This window comes from Solea solea, chromosome 7, assembly GCF_958295425.1.
Source record: "Solea solea chromosome 7, fSolSol10.1, whole genome shotgun sequence".
Taxonomy (NCBI): domain Eukaryota; kingdom Metazoa; phylum Chordata; class Actinopteri; order Pleuronectiformes; family Soleidae; genus Solea; species Solea solea.
This window is the reverse complement of record NC_081140.1, coordinates 26,282,939-26,297,929: the sequence shown is the minus strand read 5'-3', so window position 1 is coordinate 26,297,929 and position 14,991 is coordinate 26,282,939. Positions and strand designations below refer to the sequence as shown.

Below are 14,991 nucleotides of genomic sequence, written 5' to 3'. Positions count from 1 at the left end.
AATTTATTTAGTTTATTTATTTATTTTATACATATATATATGTATATATATATATGTATACATATATATGTATATAAATAAACTCAGTCGGACTCCTAAGTTCTAACACCAGGCTTTGACTTGGAAATACAACAGCAAGAAAAAAAAACCTGTGAAATCCAGGTTGTTACATTTCTTTTGGTAATGAGGAGACTGAGTTTGTGCTCTGTCAGCTCGAAGAATGTATTATTTCTTCTTGTAAGAATATTTTTTGTGCAATGTTTGAATTCTTTATCACAGTTCTCCTCATCCTGTCATTTCCTCAGTCTTGTCCTTTTTTCGTCCTTCTTCATAGCTCGAAAACAATGTACAAGTTCCTCAATTCATCCCAAAGCTCCATCCAACTGCCCTCCGTCTCTCGTACCAACAAACTTGTACCCCCTGTATTTTCACTTTTGATGTTGTCATTTAAAAATGTATTATTTCAAAGTTTGTGGATAGTAGGAGTCCTCGGAATAGCACTCAAACCTGTAACCGCCTAAATGATGGTACTGCAAACACCAATCCATTTAATCAACCAACAACTATCAATCAGCTAGCTGGTCAATAGCAAGCTGATTGATGTTTATCCATCTTTACTAACATAATTATCTGTCTTTCATTTGGGAACCAACCAATCAACTATCCACCCATCCAACCAACTGACCAACCAACCAACCAACCAACCATCAGTTAACCACACATCCATTCAACCACAGAATGTATTATGTTAAAGTTCATGGATAGTAGGAGTACTCGGATTGGCACTTGAAAAGCTAACAACTAAACTGGCAACCGCCTAAAAGATGGTATGTCCCCACCTGACATAGTAGAATCAGACACCAAACAATGATCCATTTAATCGACCAACCAACCAACTTTTATTGATATAGTTATTTGTCTTTGATTTGTGAACCAACTGCGAAACAACCACCGCTTCACTCACTCACCCACCCACCCAACCAACCAACAATCAGTTAACCACCTATCCATTCAACCAACACCTAAATAATTTATTTTAAAGTTCATGGATAATAGGAGTGCTCGGAATGGCACTTGAAATGCTAACAACAAGCAGCCAACTAACCTGGCAACTGCCTAAAAGATGACATGTCCCCACCCGGTGTGCATGGAAAAGTCATGAGTAAAGTGTTTTTTAAACTGTTAACTACAGGATTTGAGCATTTTTTGAGTAAATTCAGTTAGGAATGCTGTAAACGTCAAAATATTGTTCATTACTTTTCTTCATTACTATTTTTGGTGGCTAACTCCCACTGTGGGAGGAGTTAACAACATATAAAAAAGAGGGTGGACAAAAAAACCCAGCAACTCTTAGCCCACTCTGGTTTTGATTAGATTTATTTGACACAATAAAGATAATATCACACTCCGACATACACAATAATATAATAAAATTATAAAACAAAATACAATTTTCCAAAACCACAACAGAAAAGAACCAAATTTTTACATGTGAGGAACTGTAGCAAAGCCATTGACCAAACTTGCATGAAAAATGACTGAAACGATGAATCAATGATTGAAATTGATGCATATTTTTCTTTGTGACAGCAGAGAAATCAAATACTGCTTCCAGCTGAAGCAAAGACTAAAAGGAAGAAAGATTTTATCCGACTAACACACAAGATTTATGTTAGTGGGAACAGATCGTCTCGAGCCTGTGAGCTGCAGACAGAGAAGAATTGAGGGAGAGAGAGCGACTAACAAATCTGCTGGTTTTGGTCATCAACCAGGATTTGTGTTGAAAAATAGAGACGATTGACAATTACATTTGGATCAGTGATTGTGTAATGACACAAAACATTGAGAATAGTGGTCACAAAATGATCCAGATCCAGACCCAGACGTGTCCTATCCAGAACCAAACCTCAAACCGATACTTGTATTTCAGCCTTTCTAGCCTTTACAGCACATCAAGGGAATTCTGGGCAATTACATTAAATTTTACCTTTATTATCACTGTTCTATGACATTCAGCCAATCATGTAATTTATTACTAATGAGCCTGATGGTACCAGAGTCAGTGAGAGAGAGAAGAAAGGGGAGAAAGAACTGATGAATCACTAAATACTTTAATTACCACTTTCATTTCACTTTGATTGCCAATTAAACACATTTCCACAGGTCAACGTGTTTTCTGACCAGTGGGAGTTTTAAAAGAAAAGTGTTGGAACTCACAAGTATTGGTGAATATATAGATGTGAAGATCTGCAGCGATTTTCTGAAGTGGAATCACAAGGATAGTAAATACACAGAAGTCAAAGCATTTAATCCCTTTACTAACAAACTTTAGTCAAACACTATTAGCAGCTCAACAAAGAGACAAAGGCTAAAGTTAAACAGAGACTTAAACAAACACAGTGATTCACCAGCTCCTCACAGCACAATATCACTCAGCACATTTACATGCACAGATTAATCAAGATAACGCGGTAGTCCGACTAAAACAGGCAATTGGACAACTTCTACGTCTGACTCCGCCTCTATAGATGGTGCTGTATCTCTATAAACTGGTGCGTTTTGAATCAAAGCGTGATCGGTGAGATTAACTCTGCCAAAGTTTATGTCTTCTCCTGCTATGTATGCAGAACGCCAAGCATATATACATGCATGAGCAATCGGACTATGGCATATAGTATCGCATTATATCGCATTATCCAGTATGTTAGTCTGACTAAGACTAACTCCATTTTAGTCAGACTAACATGTTGGTATAAGAATCGTCACCTATTTTGATTTTTCTACAGTAAAGAAAACAAGATTTTTCAGCATCATAAATGTAAATATGTTTTGGTTTCTCTGCTCCATTTAACAAAGAAAGCATTAAACGTGAATATTAATGACTCAAGAAAAAGATTAACAGATTAATTAATTAAGAAAATAATAATATTTTAGCATTGTTACATCCTAATTAGTACGACAGTGTAATGGAATAAAAGGTAACTATGAAATAATACTTTCACTACATACATTTCACATTTGTACGGTATGTAATTGCAATATTTACACTCTTGCAAGTTGGCAATTCAGAAGCATTTGAGCAATTTTTGATACAGTTCTTAAAGAGATAAGTAGAAACGCAGCATTTATAGGTCTAAAGTTAAGTTATGTATATTATATTATGGGGTTTCTTCATATCTCTTTTATGGTAAATTGATAGAATAATATATTGCAAAGATTTGGTGGTGGTTGTTTTTTTTATTTCATCTAACAAACAATAGTTTATTGCCTCAATACTGCCCACTTCTCTTTTAATTCTTGTCCACCTTTCAGTATCGATGCCACTCTCTTTGTTATTCCACAAAAGTATAAAGCTTTTATTTTTGATTCTGTAAACTCACACTTCCTTGTGCACAGTAAATCAGCTCAACAGGGATGTTCCCACTAGGTTTACACCACTCACATGGGGATTTGAGTTTGTTTTTCTAAGCATGGGAGAAAGAAAAAAAAAACTGTTGCCAGCAGAGGCAACCAGACCGCACAAAAATGGGCTCACACTGGTCCAAGTCTGGTTGCCGCTGGCAACGGCGCAAACGTTACTGTCGGGCTCTGCTGTGTGAGTGTTTCAGGGTCACGATATGCTCCCTCGCCAGTGTTTCTGACCAGATTTAAACCATAACACGCTGAAAAAGTCTCAACATTGAGAAAAATACTGTATATTTGGCTTGTGGGCCGTGTTGTGTTGTTCTGTAGTGCAAATGTGGCTTGTGACAACACTTTCGGCAGCTTTACTGTCAATGATGCGTGTGCGGAACGTTACTGCTGCGTCGCATCTGTCGCGTCTGCTGCTCAGCTTCTGTGTTTTACAGAGTTTGTCTTTGGAAATCATTCAGAAATACTTTTAAGTACTCAAAATAATCCTGTTCTTTGGACAAAATGCCAGTATTGCACATATTTTACTATTACTATTTACTTTGCCAAATAAGAAAAAAGAAAAGAAAAAAGAGACTCCTCATTTTGAGGATAAACCATTTGAGCGCTTTTACTTTGAAATTGGAAGTCAAAATTTAAATTTTCTCGATTAACCAAGTACTAAGTTGGTCCACAAAATGTTAAATGGTGAAGTTCTCACAGGTCTTGTTTTGTCCATAAACCACAATTGTTCAGTTTTAATGATTTCTATGTCATATGGAGCAAAGATACCTTTAAATATTACCATTTAAGCTATAAATCAAAGCTTGTTTTAATAATGTAAAAAACAAACTCAAACTGATTAATCGATTATTGAAATATTTGGCGATTCATTTGGTTATCGATGACTAAATGAGTGACTGACTAATTGTTGTATCCTTAGACATATGTGATAGATATAGATGCTGGAACTAAGGTAAAATATAATTTTGACTGTATTGTGTGTTTGCAGTGAGACATTGTGTGGTGCACAATGGATTTGATGAGCAGATTCTGCAGCATTTTGTTAACAGTGTGTATATCCTTTTAGCTGTAATTTCATTTTCTAAAATGACCCATGTTGTTGTGCAGACTGTTGATTTATGTGATAATGTCGTGAGTACTTTATTTTTTTTGATAAATCTTTCATGTTAGCCGTGTTTGAGCATTAATGCTTCACAGTGAAAAAGGAAATTGTACTTTTTCCCCTTTCTGTCTAGAAGATGTGCAGCTTTTATCTCAAAGATTTCAGACCTTGTTTTGATCTACTTAATCATTGCGTCTGTGACATTTTGGACTCTGGAAATGTCAAGCTTTTATGCATCTTACATATGGATTATAAATAGCATCTTGGTATTGTTCAAATGTGCAAAGGTTGTTTCTCTGGACTCATGAAAAGTTTTCTTTAGAGATGTTTCAGAGTGACAATACACTGGAAAATAAACTATCTACCGTTTTCGATCTGTATTACATTGTCTTAAAACACACTTATTACCTTTCATTTCAGGTAAAACCTGCTGTATTTGTATGGATATTTATGCATGTGTGTTATAACAATGAAATTGACTATAAAAATTGTGAAATTCTACAAATAATTAGGCGTAAAAAAGTGTTATTAAGTGAGGGTTAGGGTTTTTGATGAATAGACAGTATATAATATTTAATTTATAATATTTAGTGTATTTCAGATGGAGAAATACATCCTCTGCATTTTAAATATCCTCTTCAAGGAATCATCTCAGAACTGGGAGCATGTTTTGATAACCCCTAAAAAAAAAAACCCACATGAGCCCAAAATTTTTTTTTCAAAATAAAACCACGAATACCCAACTAATGAGTGTATTAAAATGAAGTACAAAACACCACAGAGCCTCACCATGTATCAAAATAAAACACAGTGACTCTGACTAAGCAAAGAGCGAAAACAAATTTGAATTGAAGCGTGTATTGCATCTATGGGTGGGGATCATACGGTACCATTCCAATACATGGTCAACGATACCAATAATATCATTATACAATGATTTTGCAATAATCAATACATCGCAAGGCAGTCATGTAGCATTACATAACACAAACAAAACGTCAAAAGTGCAGGATTTCTCCGTTTATTCATAACATAGAGAATAAAGTGCATAAAGTCTATGGCCTTTGGAAGCTGCACAACCACAAACGTCTGCCAGACAACATGAAAACCTACAAACAACCTGAGTGGATGTTACTGTCCAATCAAACATGAAGAGTTGAATTGATTGGGTAGTTAGGGAAGGCAGCTGCTCTCTTCCTTCATCACTGGTCATTATGGAAACAACTGAGCTGCACTTAAGACTAAGTGCAGTCAACAAAGACGTGCAGATTTATTTCGTCAAAGGACAAAAGCAACGTAAGGCTTTCAGTAGCTGCTGAGGGTGATGTGGTGTCAGGGTGTTTATGTCTCCTGAGACGAGTGAACAAAAACAAGATGTAAAGTCATTTCAGGAAACTTTTACACCAAAGTGTTGTGCTTATGTTGCTGACTGTTCCCTGCTCAGGTAGAAGATGGTCAAATAATTTGTTGTGATTAATCACATCTTTTCATCTAAGAGGTGCTTTATGGAAAAAATGTATGATATTAAACCATAAAACGACCATTATATGTCATCAGAGACTATGAAAACATTTGGAAGTGAAATACAGACTTAATGCTGCACTTTATTCAGGGAATAAAGAACAGAGGACCTTGTTTTCCTGTTTTGGAAACACTCCAGCGCAATTGCATTTTAAATGCTAACGGCTGCTACTTTATGCATTTTACATCTTTACTTTTTTCCATATAATGTCTGTGTTCATTACACAGTGTTTCATGTTGAGTGCAGAGTGTAAGCTTCATCTTCTGATGCTGTTTCGATGATTTCTTCCAGTAAATGTCTTTTTCAATGCTAATGTTGTGACAGTTTTTTAGCTATCCAGTTAGCCAAAGTATTAGTTAGCTTCTTCCTTTAAATGTTTTAACACACTCCTGTAACATTTTTCACCTTAAACTCTCAGAAAATCTCCAGTGTTCTGAATTGAGATTGCGGTACGTTTTTAAATGGTAATGTTGCAGTTTTATAAATCTTACATTTAGCACATTTAAGATTATTTATCCTTTTCATATAACGTTAAGTATTCATGACAGAACATTTCCTCTCGAGGGTAAGATAAATCTCCTAATGCTATTTTAATGTTTTAATGATTTAATTAAGCCCCTTGTCCTCTACAATGCTAATGTTGTGACACGTTTTTAGCCATCCAGTAAGCCAAAGTATTAGTTAGCTTCTTGCCAACAAATTTTGAACATGTTGTAAATGTTGGGTTAGGATTAGGGTTAGATTAAGATAACAGCATTCAGATTTTACAGTTTCTTAAATCTGAATATTTTTTGGTTTGTTATCAAAGACATCATTAAAACAGAAAAATGTTGGTTGTGGACATTTGAGAGCATCAGCATTTGCAGGTTTTGGGAAACTGATCTTCATTTTTCAACATTTCTGACATTTTATGAACCAAACAAAGACTCGATTAATTGAGAAAATAATCAAGAGATTAATCAATTATGAAAATAATCCTTAGTTGCAGCTCAAGTGAGGAGGCGCATTGTTTTTCCTCGATCTTCTTTGAATTGTGTGGTCGCATTTGGGGTGAAAGTTTAGCCTCCAAAAGGAGTAAACAAAAACCCAGATGCTTCAGATTTTCTCGACCATGTTAAATATTTGATATTAATCTTGATATTTACTTGTGTGTTTTGACAGCAATAGTTTAGATTATTGTGTAAACATCACACTAAGATCAAGATTTTCTTTTTCTTCCCCCAATTTCCCCCCAGGGATTAATAAAGTATTCTGATTCTGATTTCAGAATAAAACTTCATCTCTGGTACCTGCACTTCTCTTTAAAAAGTCTTAAAGCATCTGGTGAGGCTCTGAATGACAACGTGTGTGTAAAGTTATTCAGTTATTCATTGGCGTTACAGAGAAGAAGTTAGTAAATAATTTCTTGCGCTGTTCATGTACATGGCCCCTCACTGTTCAGATTCCTCCGGGTGCATGAGATCAAGGCACTTCTGCTTACATTAACAAACTTGTACTACACTTGTTTTCTAAGCTGCTTATCGAGCCCCACAGCTGCGGATGATCGCGGCACGAACGCTGGCTCACTTTCACCTACTGCATTTCCCCGAGTCATTCTAGACTCAAACTGATGCCAGTCATCAGAGGCTTCAGGCTGCCTTCAAAGCAACCAAGTAAACCTGTGATCCAAACACAGGCCATAAAACTGTGTTCAAAAGACAACAGCTGAGATTAAGACCGTGTTGATTGCAGCTGCTACTGTCTCGTGCTTTTGTACCGCTATAATATAAAGGGCTGGGTACAACTGATTCCCAAGGTCCTGATTAAATTTTATATCAAATGTATAGAGGATGTCAGCTTCATCTTAGGTTGCTTGGTTATGGGAGAGATTTTCAATGAGCTAAAATGTGGATCTCGCTAAGCATCATTTAAAATATTAATGTACTTACACTAGCTCCTTTTCCACCACAGAAACTTTTCACATTTACCTGGGATTTTGAAAAACCATGGCACATTTCCAGCAAAATTACCCGGGGCAAGACATTCCCAAGAGTTTTGCGGCTGCTAAAGCTAGTGCAGCTGCGGAACCCCATCTTTAAACAAGACGTTTAAAAGAAGAACTTATTCATTTCGCTTTCAGTCATTTCAAAAACATGGTGCGAAAGAAAAGGACTTATTACAAGAGGACGGACGAGGAGCTCCAGGCTCTTTTTAGTGTATTTGCTGAGTAGGAGGTTCAGCAGGACCAGGACCGGACATTGTTTTCCCGGAACTTTGAGGTATGGTGGAAACGCAAACCACACAGATAACGGGGAATTCCTTCCCCCAGGTGAATACGTTCCTGGTAATTAAAGTTCCTGGAAATGTTGGTGGAAAGGGGCTATTAATGCACCTTTTATATAACATGACAACACTATGCTACTCTGCAGTTTAGCTGTCGGTGACAACTCAAAAGTCAAACCTTAAAAACATCTTCGATTTCCTAATATACAGCCTAGAAGCGCCGCTCGGCCTTGCCCACATGCCCTCTTTGCATCTCAGAGGAAAATAGTGATGCTGTGTTGTTGTGTGTTGCCATGACAAAGAAGGACACACAAACACAGTAACTGTCCACTGAGCCGTCAATCACGACACCGCAACATCTGAAAAACAGCGTGTGGGAGTGAGATCTGGTTCTGCACCATAATGGCAGAGTAATGAACAGATCTGTGGAATCAGCTGGTTGTCACCGTGGCGCAAACAGCCTGCAGTCGAGCCTTGTGCGATGCCTTCAAACTGTATTTTTACTGACAAATGAGAGCAGTATCAGTCACAGTTGCGGCTGTTCCACAAATGAAAACACTCTTAAAAGGAATATATTTTTGTTGCAGACTACAAAGACACATGAATTCTTTACGTTTCTGGACTGTCCAAGCTGCAGAAAGTATTTACTTATGTGATTATGTGATATGGAGCAAAGAAACCAGAAAATATTCACATTTAAGAAGCTGAAAAATCATAAAGCTTGTCTTAATTATTGAAAAAGCACTCAAACGTATGAATCCATTATCAAAATACTGTAGATAATAATAGATTAATTGAATAATCAGTGCAGCCCTAGAGCTTTTCCTTCTTGATCCTTTTGCAGTTTTTTTCCACTTGAGCCATTTAATAGAAAAGTTCCCACATACACAACCTTGCAACTTTGTTAGAAAGTCAATAATCCTCTGTGGGGAACGGCAGTAATTAATTGCTTTATTCAGCTTGCAGTTTATTTTAGAAATAATAAATGTGGCCTTTTTACTTTGAGCACATTAATTTACAAGCCTGTGGAGCAAAATGCCGTGTATGTAAATAACTGCCTGGCCTCTCGCTCGCTGTGGCCCTGATGTAAATACCATGACTTTCCATAACTAAAGTGGAGCACGGCCGTGACCTAGAAATCTGTATTCATTTTTAATTTGTTAATGTTCTTCCGCCCAGGAGAAAGAAGAAAAGGCTTTTTTACTACAGATAAAAAAAACAGAATATCACTGACAAACTGCCGACGTGTCAGAACGTGTCACGTTACTGGAGACAATTCAAATGCAGTTGGTTTTAAACGCACAAAGCTCCACCAAAACATCTTTTCACAGACATTTGTGTTCATAGAAGAGTTGTATTATATCAGTGGTGACAGATTGATCTCCATAAACCAGTCTCTCATGTCTTTTTTTCCACCACATTAGACTTGACTTTTATATTCATGATTGTTTCCACTGTTCTGAACATCCCCTAATGGCTTTCTTCTCCTGAAAAATGTTGTTTAAATCTTTGCTTTATCATTCTGACAAGCAGCTATCCTTTATTATTCTCTTACTAAAAAAAGAGAAAGAGAGCAAGCCTGTGTGACTTTTGCTTTGTCTGCACATCCTTTCATGAAGGCCCACTGATAATGTGGCACAGTTATCTGAGGAAAACAGCTTCTTTTTTTTGTATTCAAATTTTCTTTGGTGCATAATTTGCAATCCAACTGGAAACCTGTGGTTTCAGGATGGGTTTTTTTTTCTTTATTTTTTCGACCAATTTCTGGACTTTTAAAGATTTATAGCCTCCTAATCAGAAATTCCAATTCCAATATTAAAAAGACACAAAAAAGTGTATTTCTATACTTCGCCAATGACATTATAACTATTCTAGCACGGCACGGCACGACACGACTTGACTCTACTCATTTTTTTTTTGGCTTTTCCATCAGTGATAGAACCTGTTAACTGGTGCTTTTCTTTAGTACCTGCTCTAAAATGTGACGTCAACAGACTGCCGGCCACTGATTGGTCACAGAGTGTCGTCACTGGAAGAGTCATGAGCGCGACGTCCGACACAAGAATCAAAGCGAACAATGCCGAACTGTAGATCAGTTAAAAAGACTTAAAAATCCTGAAAACATATAATAATCTAGCAACAATTACCAAGGAAATGCCCAAAATCTCAATATTTAACAGAGGAGTCTGGTGTACCACTTTTTCCAATCTGTTATCTCATACAGAAGTTAGTTTAAAGAAAAGAGACTGCGACTAGAACTGAAAGAATCAGAGAGTGAATTATCCAACTTGAAATTAACTTTACAGCCCTGACTCTTGAGATTTTTAAATCTTCTTTACCAGACTGTTTTTTTCTTCTTGGTCTTTAATTCAGATTGGGCTCGACTCCAGTATTCTGTGTGTCTCTTGCGTTGTGTGAAGCAAATGGTGCAATTTAAATATACTATTGTTTGAGGCCATTATGTACTGTACTGTTTGCCATTTTATTGATATTACTTTTGAGTGCTGTTTCGTGGAGTCTTCAAACAGCTGTTTTGGTTATTAATCATCCAAAGATAATCACAATGTTTAGAAACTTTCAGCCAAAAAATTGCCTATTAGTCTTACACTGTAAATAAAAATGGGTGCAGCCTACTGGTTGCATAACTAACTCTTGTTATAAAGCCTTGAGATTTGTGATTTGTCCTTCAGATTTTGTTGTGTGTGTGGGGGGTGTTTTCTACAGGTTTTTCCTCCAACAGTCCAAAAACATGCAGATTTGGACACTCTAATTTAGATGTTTCAAACTCAAATGACCATTGGGGCCATCAAGCACCTAGTCAGGTCAGTATGGTTGCTTTTGTTCTTCTCTCTTCACTCTTCACTCATAATGATAGATTTTTCCACAGAATTTCAAAATAAAAGCATCTGTGTTGATATGGAACATATTAGTACCTTTAAAAAAAGCAAAATCAGCCCATTCTTTTAAGAATTTTTTTTAAAAGTCATATATACATATACATATATATATATATATATATACAGTATATATATATATATATGTATATATGTATATATATGTATATATATGAGGCCGCATGTGGCCAGCGGGCTGCAAGTTTGAGACATCTCCTCGAAATTGAGAGTGAGAGTGGATGGTTATTTGTCTCTATGTCGCCCTATGTGAGCTGGGATTGGCACCAGCGTTTCCTGTGACCCTCATGTGGACGATAAAGTGGTAGAACATGGATTAATGGATGAATGGATGGATGAATGAATGAATGACATAATGCTCAGTTGAAGAATCAAAACTAACAGTTGAGACCAAGATCAACTAAAATTAACAGAGAGGTAGAACCTCATTCTCCCACTGAAATGCTGTTCTTTTTGCAACCAGTTGGGTCGCCCCATGGAGGGGGGAGATGTTTAGATGTAGACAATCTGCTTTAAATGAGCAAAAAAAAACAGTCATTGACCCATAAATTGTGCTAGCATTGCTTCGCGCCGATAGCATTGACGACTGTGGAGCCTCCATGCAGAGCGGAGGCAGCGCAGCCATCTGGCACCGGCACAGCCACACTCTGCCAACGCCGATAGGTTGTAAAATGCCCTATAGGAGCTGATTAATTGGCATCAGTTAAATCAGTAAAAAAGCAAGACAGTAATTTCCTATTTCTCTGATGCTAAGCTCCTCAATGAGGAGGCTTACTGTCAACAGAAGTGGAGCAGCATGTTAATTATTTATTGAGCAGTAAATGCAGACGTCCAAAGGAAAAAAAAAATGCAGCAGCAAGAAATCAACTTGCACGAAATCAACTTGCCACTATAGTGGCAGAGCAAATTCAGTCTCTGATCAATCTATCAAAAGCAAACAAGGTTTGTTGATTTCAGCTGGTGAAGCAGTTGATAATTAAGGCTTTAATAAAGTGGAAACGGGAAACGAATGATTAAGGCTCATTATGAAGAGATGAGCAGCTCAAGGCTTCACACTAATTTGCACACAGCGGGGAAAAAAAGAGAAAATAAATCACACTTTTCTTACCTGTGAGACTGTTCCTGAGCTGGCGGCAGCAAAGGTGACGTGAACTGAGGGTGGAAAAGAAAAAAATTAGATTTAAAATAGAAATTAATCCTTTTAAAAAAACTAATTAAGTTTCTTTTTTATCACATCAGCTGTATAGAACTACAAGATCACTCAGAGAGCACGACTTTCTTTATATTAACATGAAAAAAATGAATCCTGGTCTGTTCAGATGTCGCTCGGATATAAAAACAATCATTGCTTAGTTCTGCTGCTGTAGTCTAAACTCCTGTGATTCACTCACACTCACTCCCTCACACTCAGGTTATGAATATGACATTAACCTTATACTTTCTCTCCCCTGCTTTGTGCTTTTCCACTCTGTGTGTCCTCATCTTGCAGCGAGGTGATGTGACTTTTATGATTATTATTATTAGTGGTAACTGTTTTGTTTTTTTGTGGGGGGCATTTACATTTACTCGTGTTACTGTAATTGAGTAGGTTTTTGTGTACTTGTACTCTGAAAAAAAATTGTAATTTTAATATTACTGAAGTATGTTTTTGTTTTTTTAGAAGTCCTGTACTTCACAAGTTTTAAATCACATCCATTACTGTAAAATCATGCACTGATGAGGACAGGTGAATAAGTGATGAGGACAGATGAATGAATGATGAGGACAGGTGAATGAGTGATGAGGACAGGATACATTTAATTCAAAATTAAACAAAATAATAATTAAAAACAATTAATGCGGACAGTTGTGTCCCCTTGTCCTTTTTTCACGAAAGAAACTTGTTAAAAAGTAACTAAGTAACTTCTACATTGAACAATTTATTTACTTCAGTACATTTTTAGAATCAGTACTTTTACTTGTACTTAAGTAAAATGTTATCAAAATAGCAGTACTTTTACTTGAGTAGAATATTTCAGTACTCTCTCCACCTCTGCGTAAAAACAGCAGTAATCGGAGAAAGAAAAAAGAAAGAAATTTTTCAAAGCATGAGACAAATTCCTTGTTGCCGAGTAGGACTTGAAACTCACTGCAACATTCACTTTTCTGAGTTTATAATTAGACCACCGAGGGCTTCTATCCAATTACATAGTCATCGATTCAGAGACAAGAGAAAATCTCCACAGAAAGATTCCCAGGATTTCAAATCAATATATCCAACACAGCCGCTGAGAATGAATTTAAACTCTGCGTTATATTAAATCAGGCCGCCTGCACCCGAGCATCACTCTGCTCTAAATTTGACTCAAATTAGGTGATAGAAGGCGAGAAATGTCCTCCCCGGATTCTCTGCCTCAGCCATTAAAGCCTAAAAGGAGCACAAACCACAGACACAAGCTGAAATCCAGACAATACGAAGATATCCAAGTCAAATATTCATGTACATACCGGTTTGTTTGTTTTTAAAGACGAATACGCGCGTTGCCTTCATGACACAATCTGCAGAAAGTTATTAAGTCCATCAATTTCGAGGGAGCCCTCCTCTTAAATTATTGAAAGAGCTGAGTTAACTTCAAAACACTTGTCTAGTGTGCAAAAGTAAAGCCACCATTTCAGTCCAACACAACACAGCTAATTATTTTAGAAGCAGAAAAACAACAATGGATTGACAGCACTTGTTGTTTTCTTTGTTGACAGAAGAAAACAACAAAAAAACTCCCATCTCACCGTGTTCATCGCAGAAGAAAAAGAGGAGAAAAAAAATTCTAGAGGCCGTGATTACACAAGTTTTTTTATAAGACAGAGAGAGAGCGAGAGATCTGATTCTCAACTTCCATTTCTTTGTTGTCGAGCTTCAAAAGCTGCCTTTGTTTGTCGCTGCCAGAGAACAGACTGCACTGCAGTTTACAGTTAATGTCGTGTACGGTGACGAGGACACGTCACAATGAGACGAGGACACATCACAATGTGTCTCCATTAAGGGGAATTGGCTCACATCACTGACACTGAACTTTGTTGAGTTCTTGTCAGTCAACTTTCAAATGAAGATAAAGCATTTGGTAGAAAAGTGACTCATCCCAGAGAAGACCTGGCAACACAGGATGCAGTGCTGTAAAGTAACGTAACGTAAAAGTTAGTGTACTTACGTACAAAATTCACATATCTGTACTTCACTTTGTTATTTATATTTCTAGCAACTTGTACTTTTACTCCACTACATTTACTCTAACGATATTTGTTACTCGTTACTACCGAAATAACATCAGAAGAAGAGGAGTTGGTTCTTTCGAGCTTTTCTAGTCTTGATGAGCTGCTTTACACTACAGATTTCACCCATTCACACGCTGCAAAAATGGGGTAAAGAGCCAGGAATTGAACCCATACACCTTCCAGTTGAAAGAAAACTCGCCCTACCACTGAGCCACCATGGCTCAATCCTGACGCCTCACTTTTTTTTAAATACTTCTCAAACTAACAGTAAATGTCGTATACTTTAAGACTTTTAGTTAAGTTATTATATTAAAAAAAATGAATGAAAGAAAGAAAGAAAAGCATGAATTCTGAGATTAGAGTCAGAATTGTGACTTTTCCTCAGAATTCTGACTAATCTCAGAATATGGACTTTAATCTCAGGATTCGTGACACGTATGTGACATTGCTCTATTTAAAAATGCCTATTTTGATAATTGCTTTTTGTTAGTTTTATCACAACTAAATCCAGTTCAACTAAGGTGTTCCTC

The 14,991-nt window shown here is 36.8% G+C and overlaps 1 protein-coding gene across 1 annotated transcript in view; it reads right to left on the bottom strand.

Moving 5' to 3' along the window:
• Positions 1 to 14,991, bottom strand: part of b3glcta (beta 3-glucosyltransferase a) — an 84,799-nt gene that overhangs the window by 60,469 nt on the left and 9,339 nt on the right. Inside the window, exon 2 of the mRNA XM_058634852.1 lies at positions 12,321 to 12,364. Within this exon, the coding sequence (XP_058490835.1) occupies positions 12,321 to 12,364 (44 nt within the window). The remainder of the gene's footprint in view (positions 1 to 12,320; positions 12,365 to 14,991) is intronic.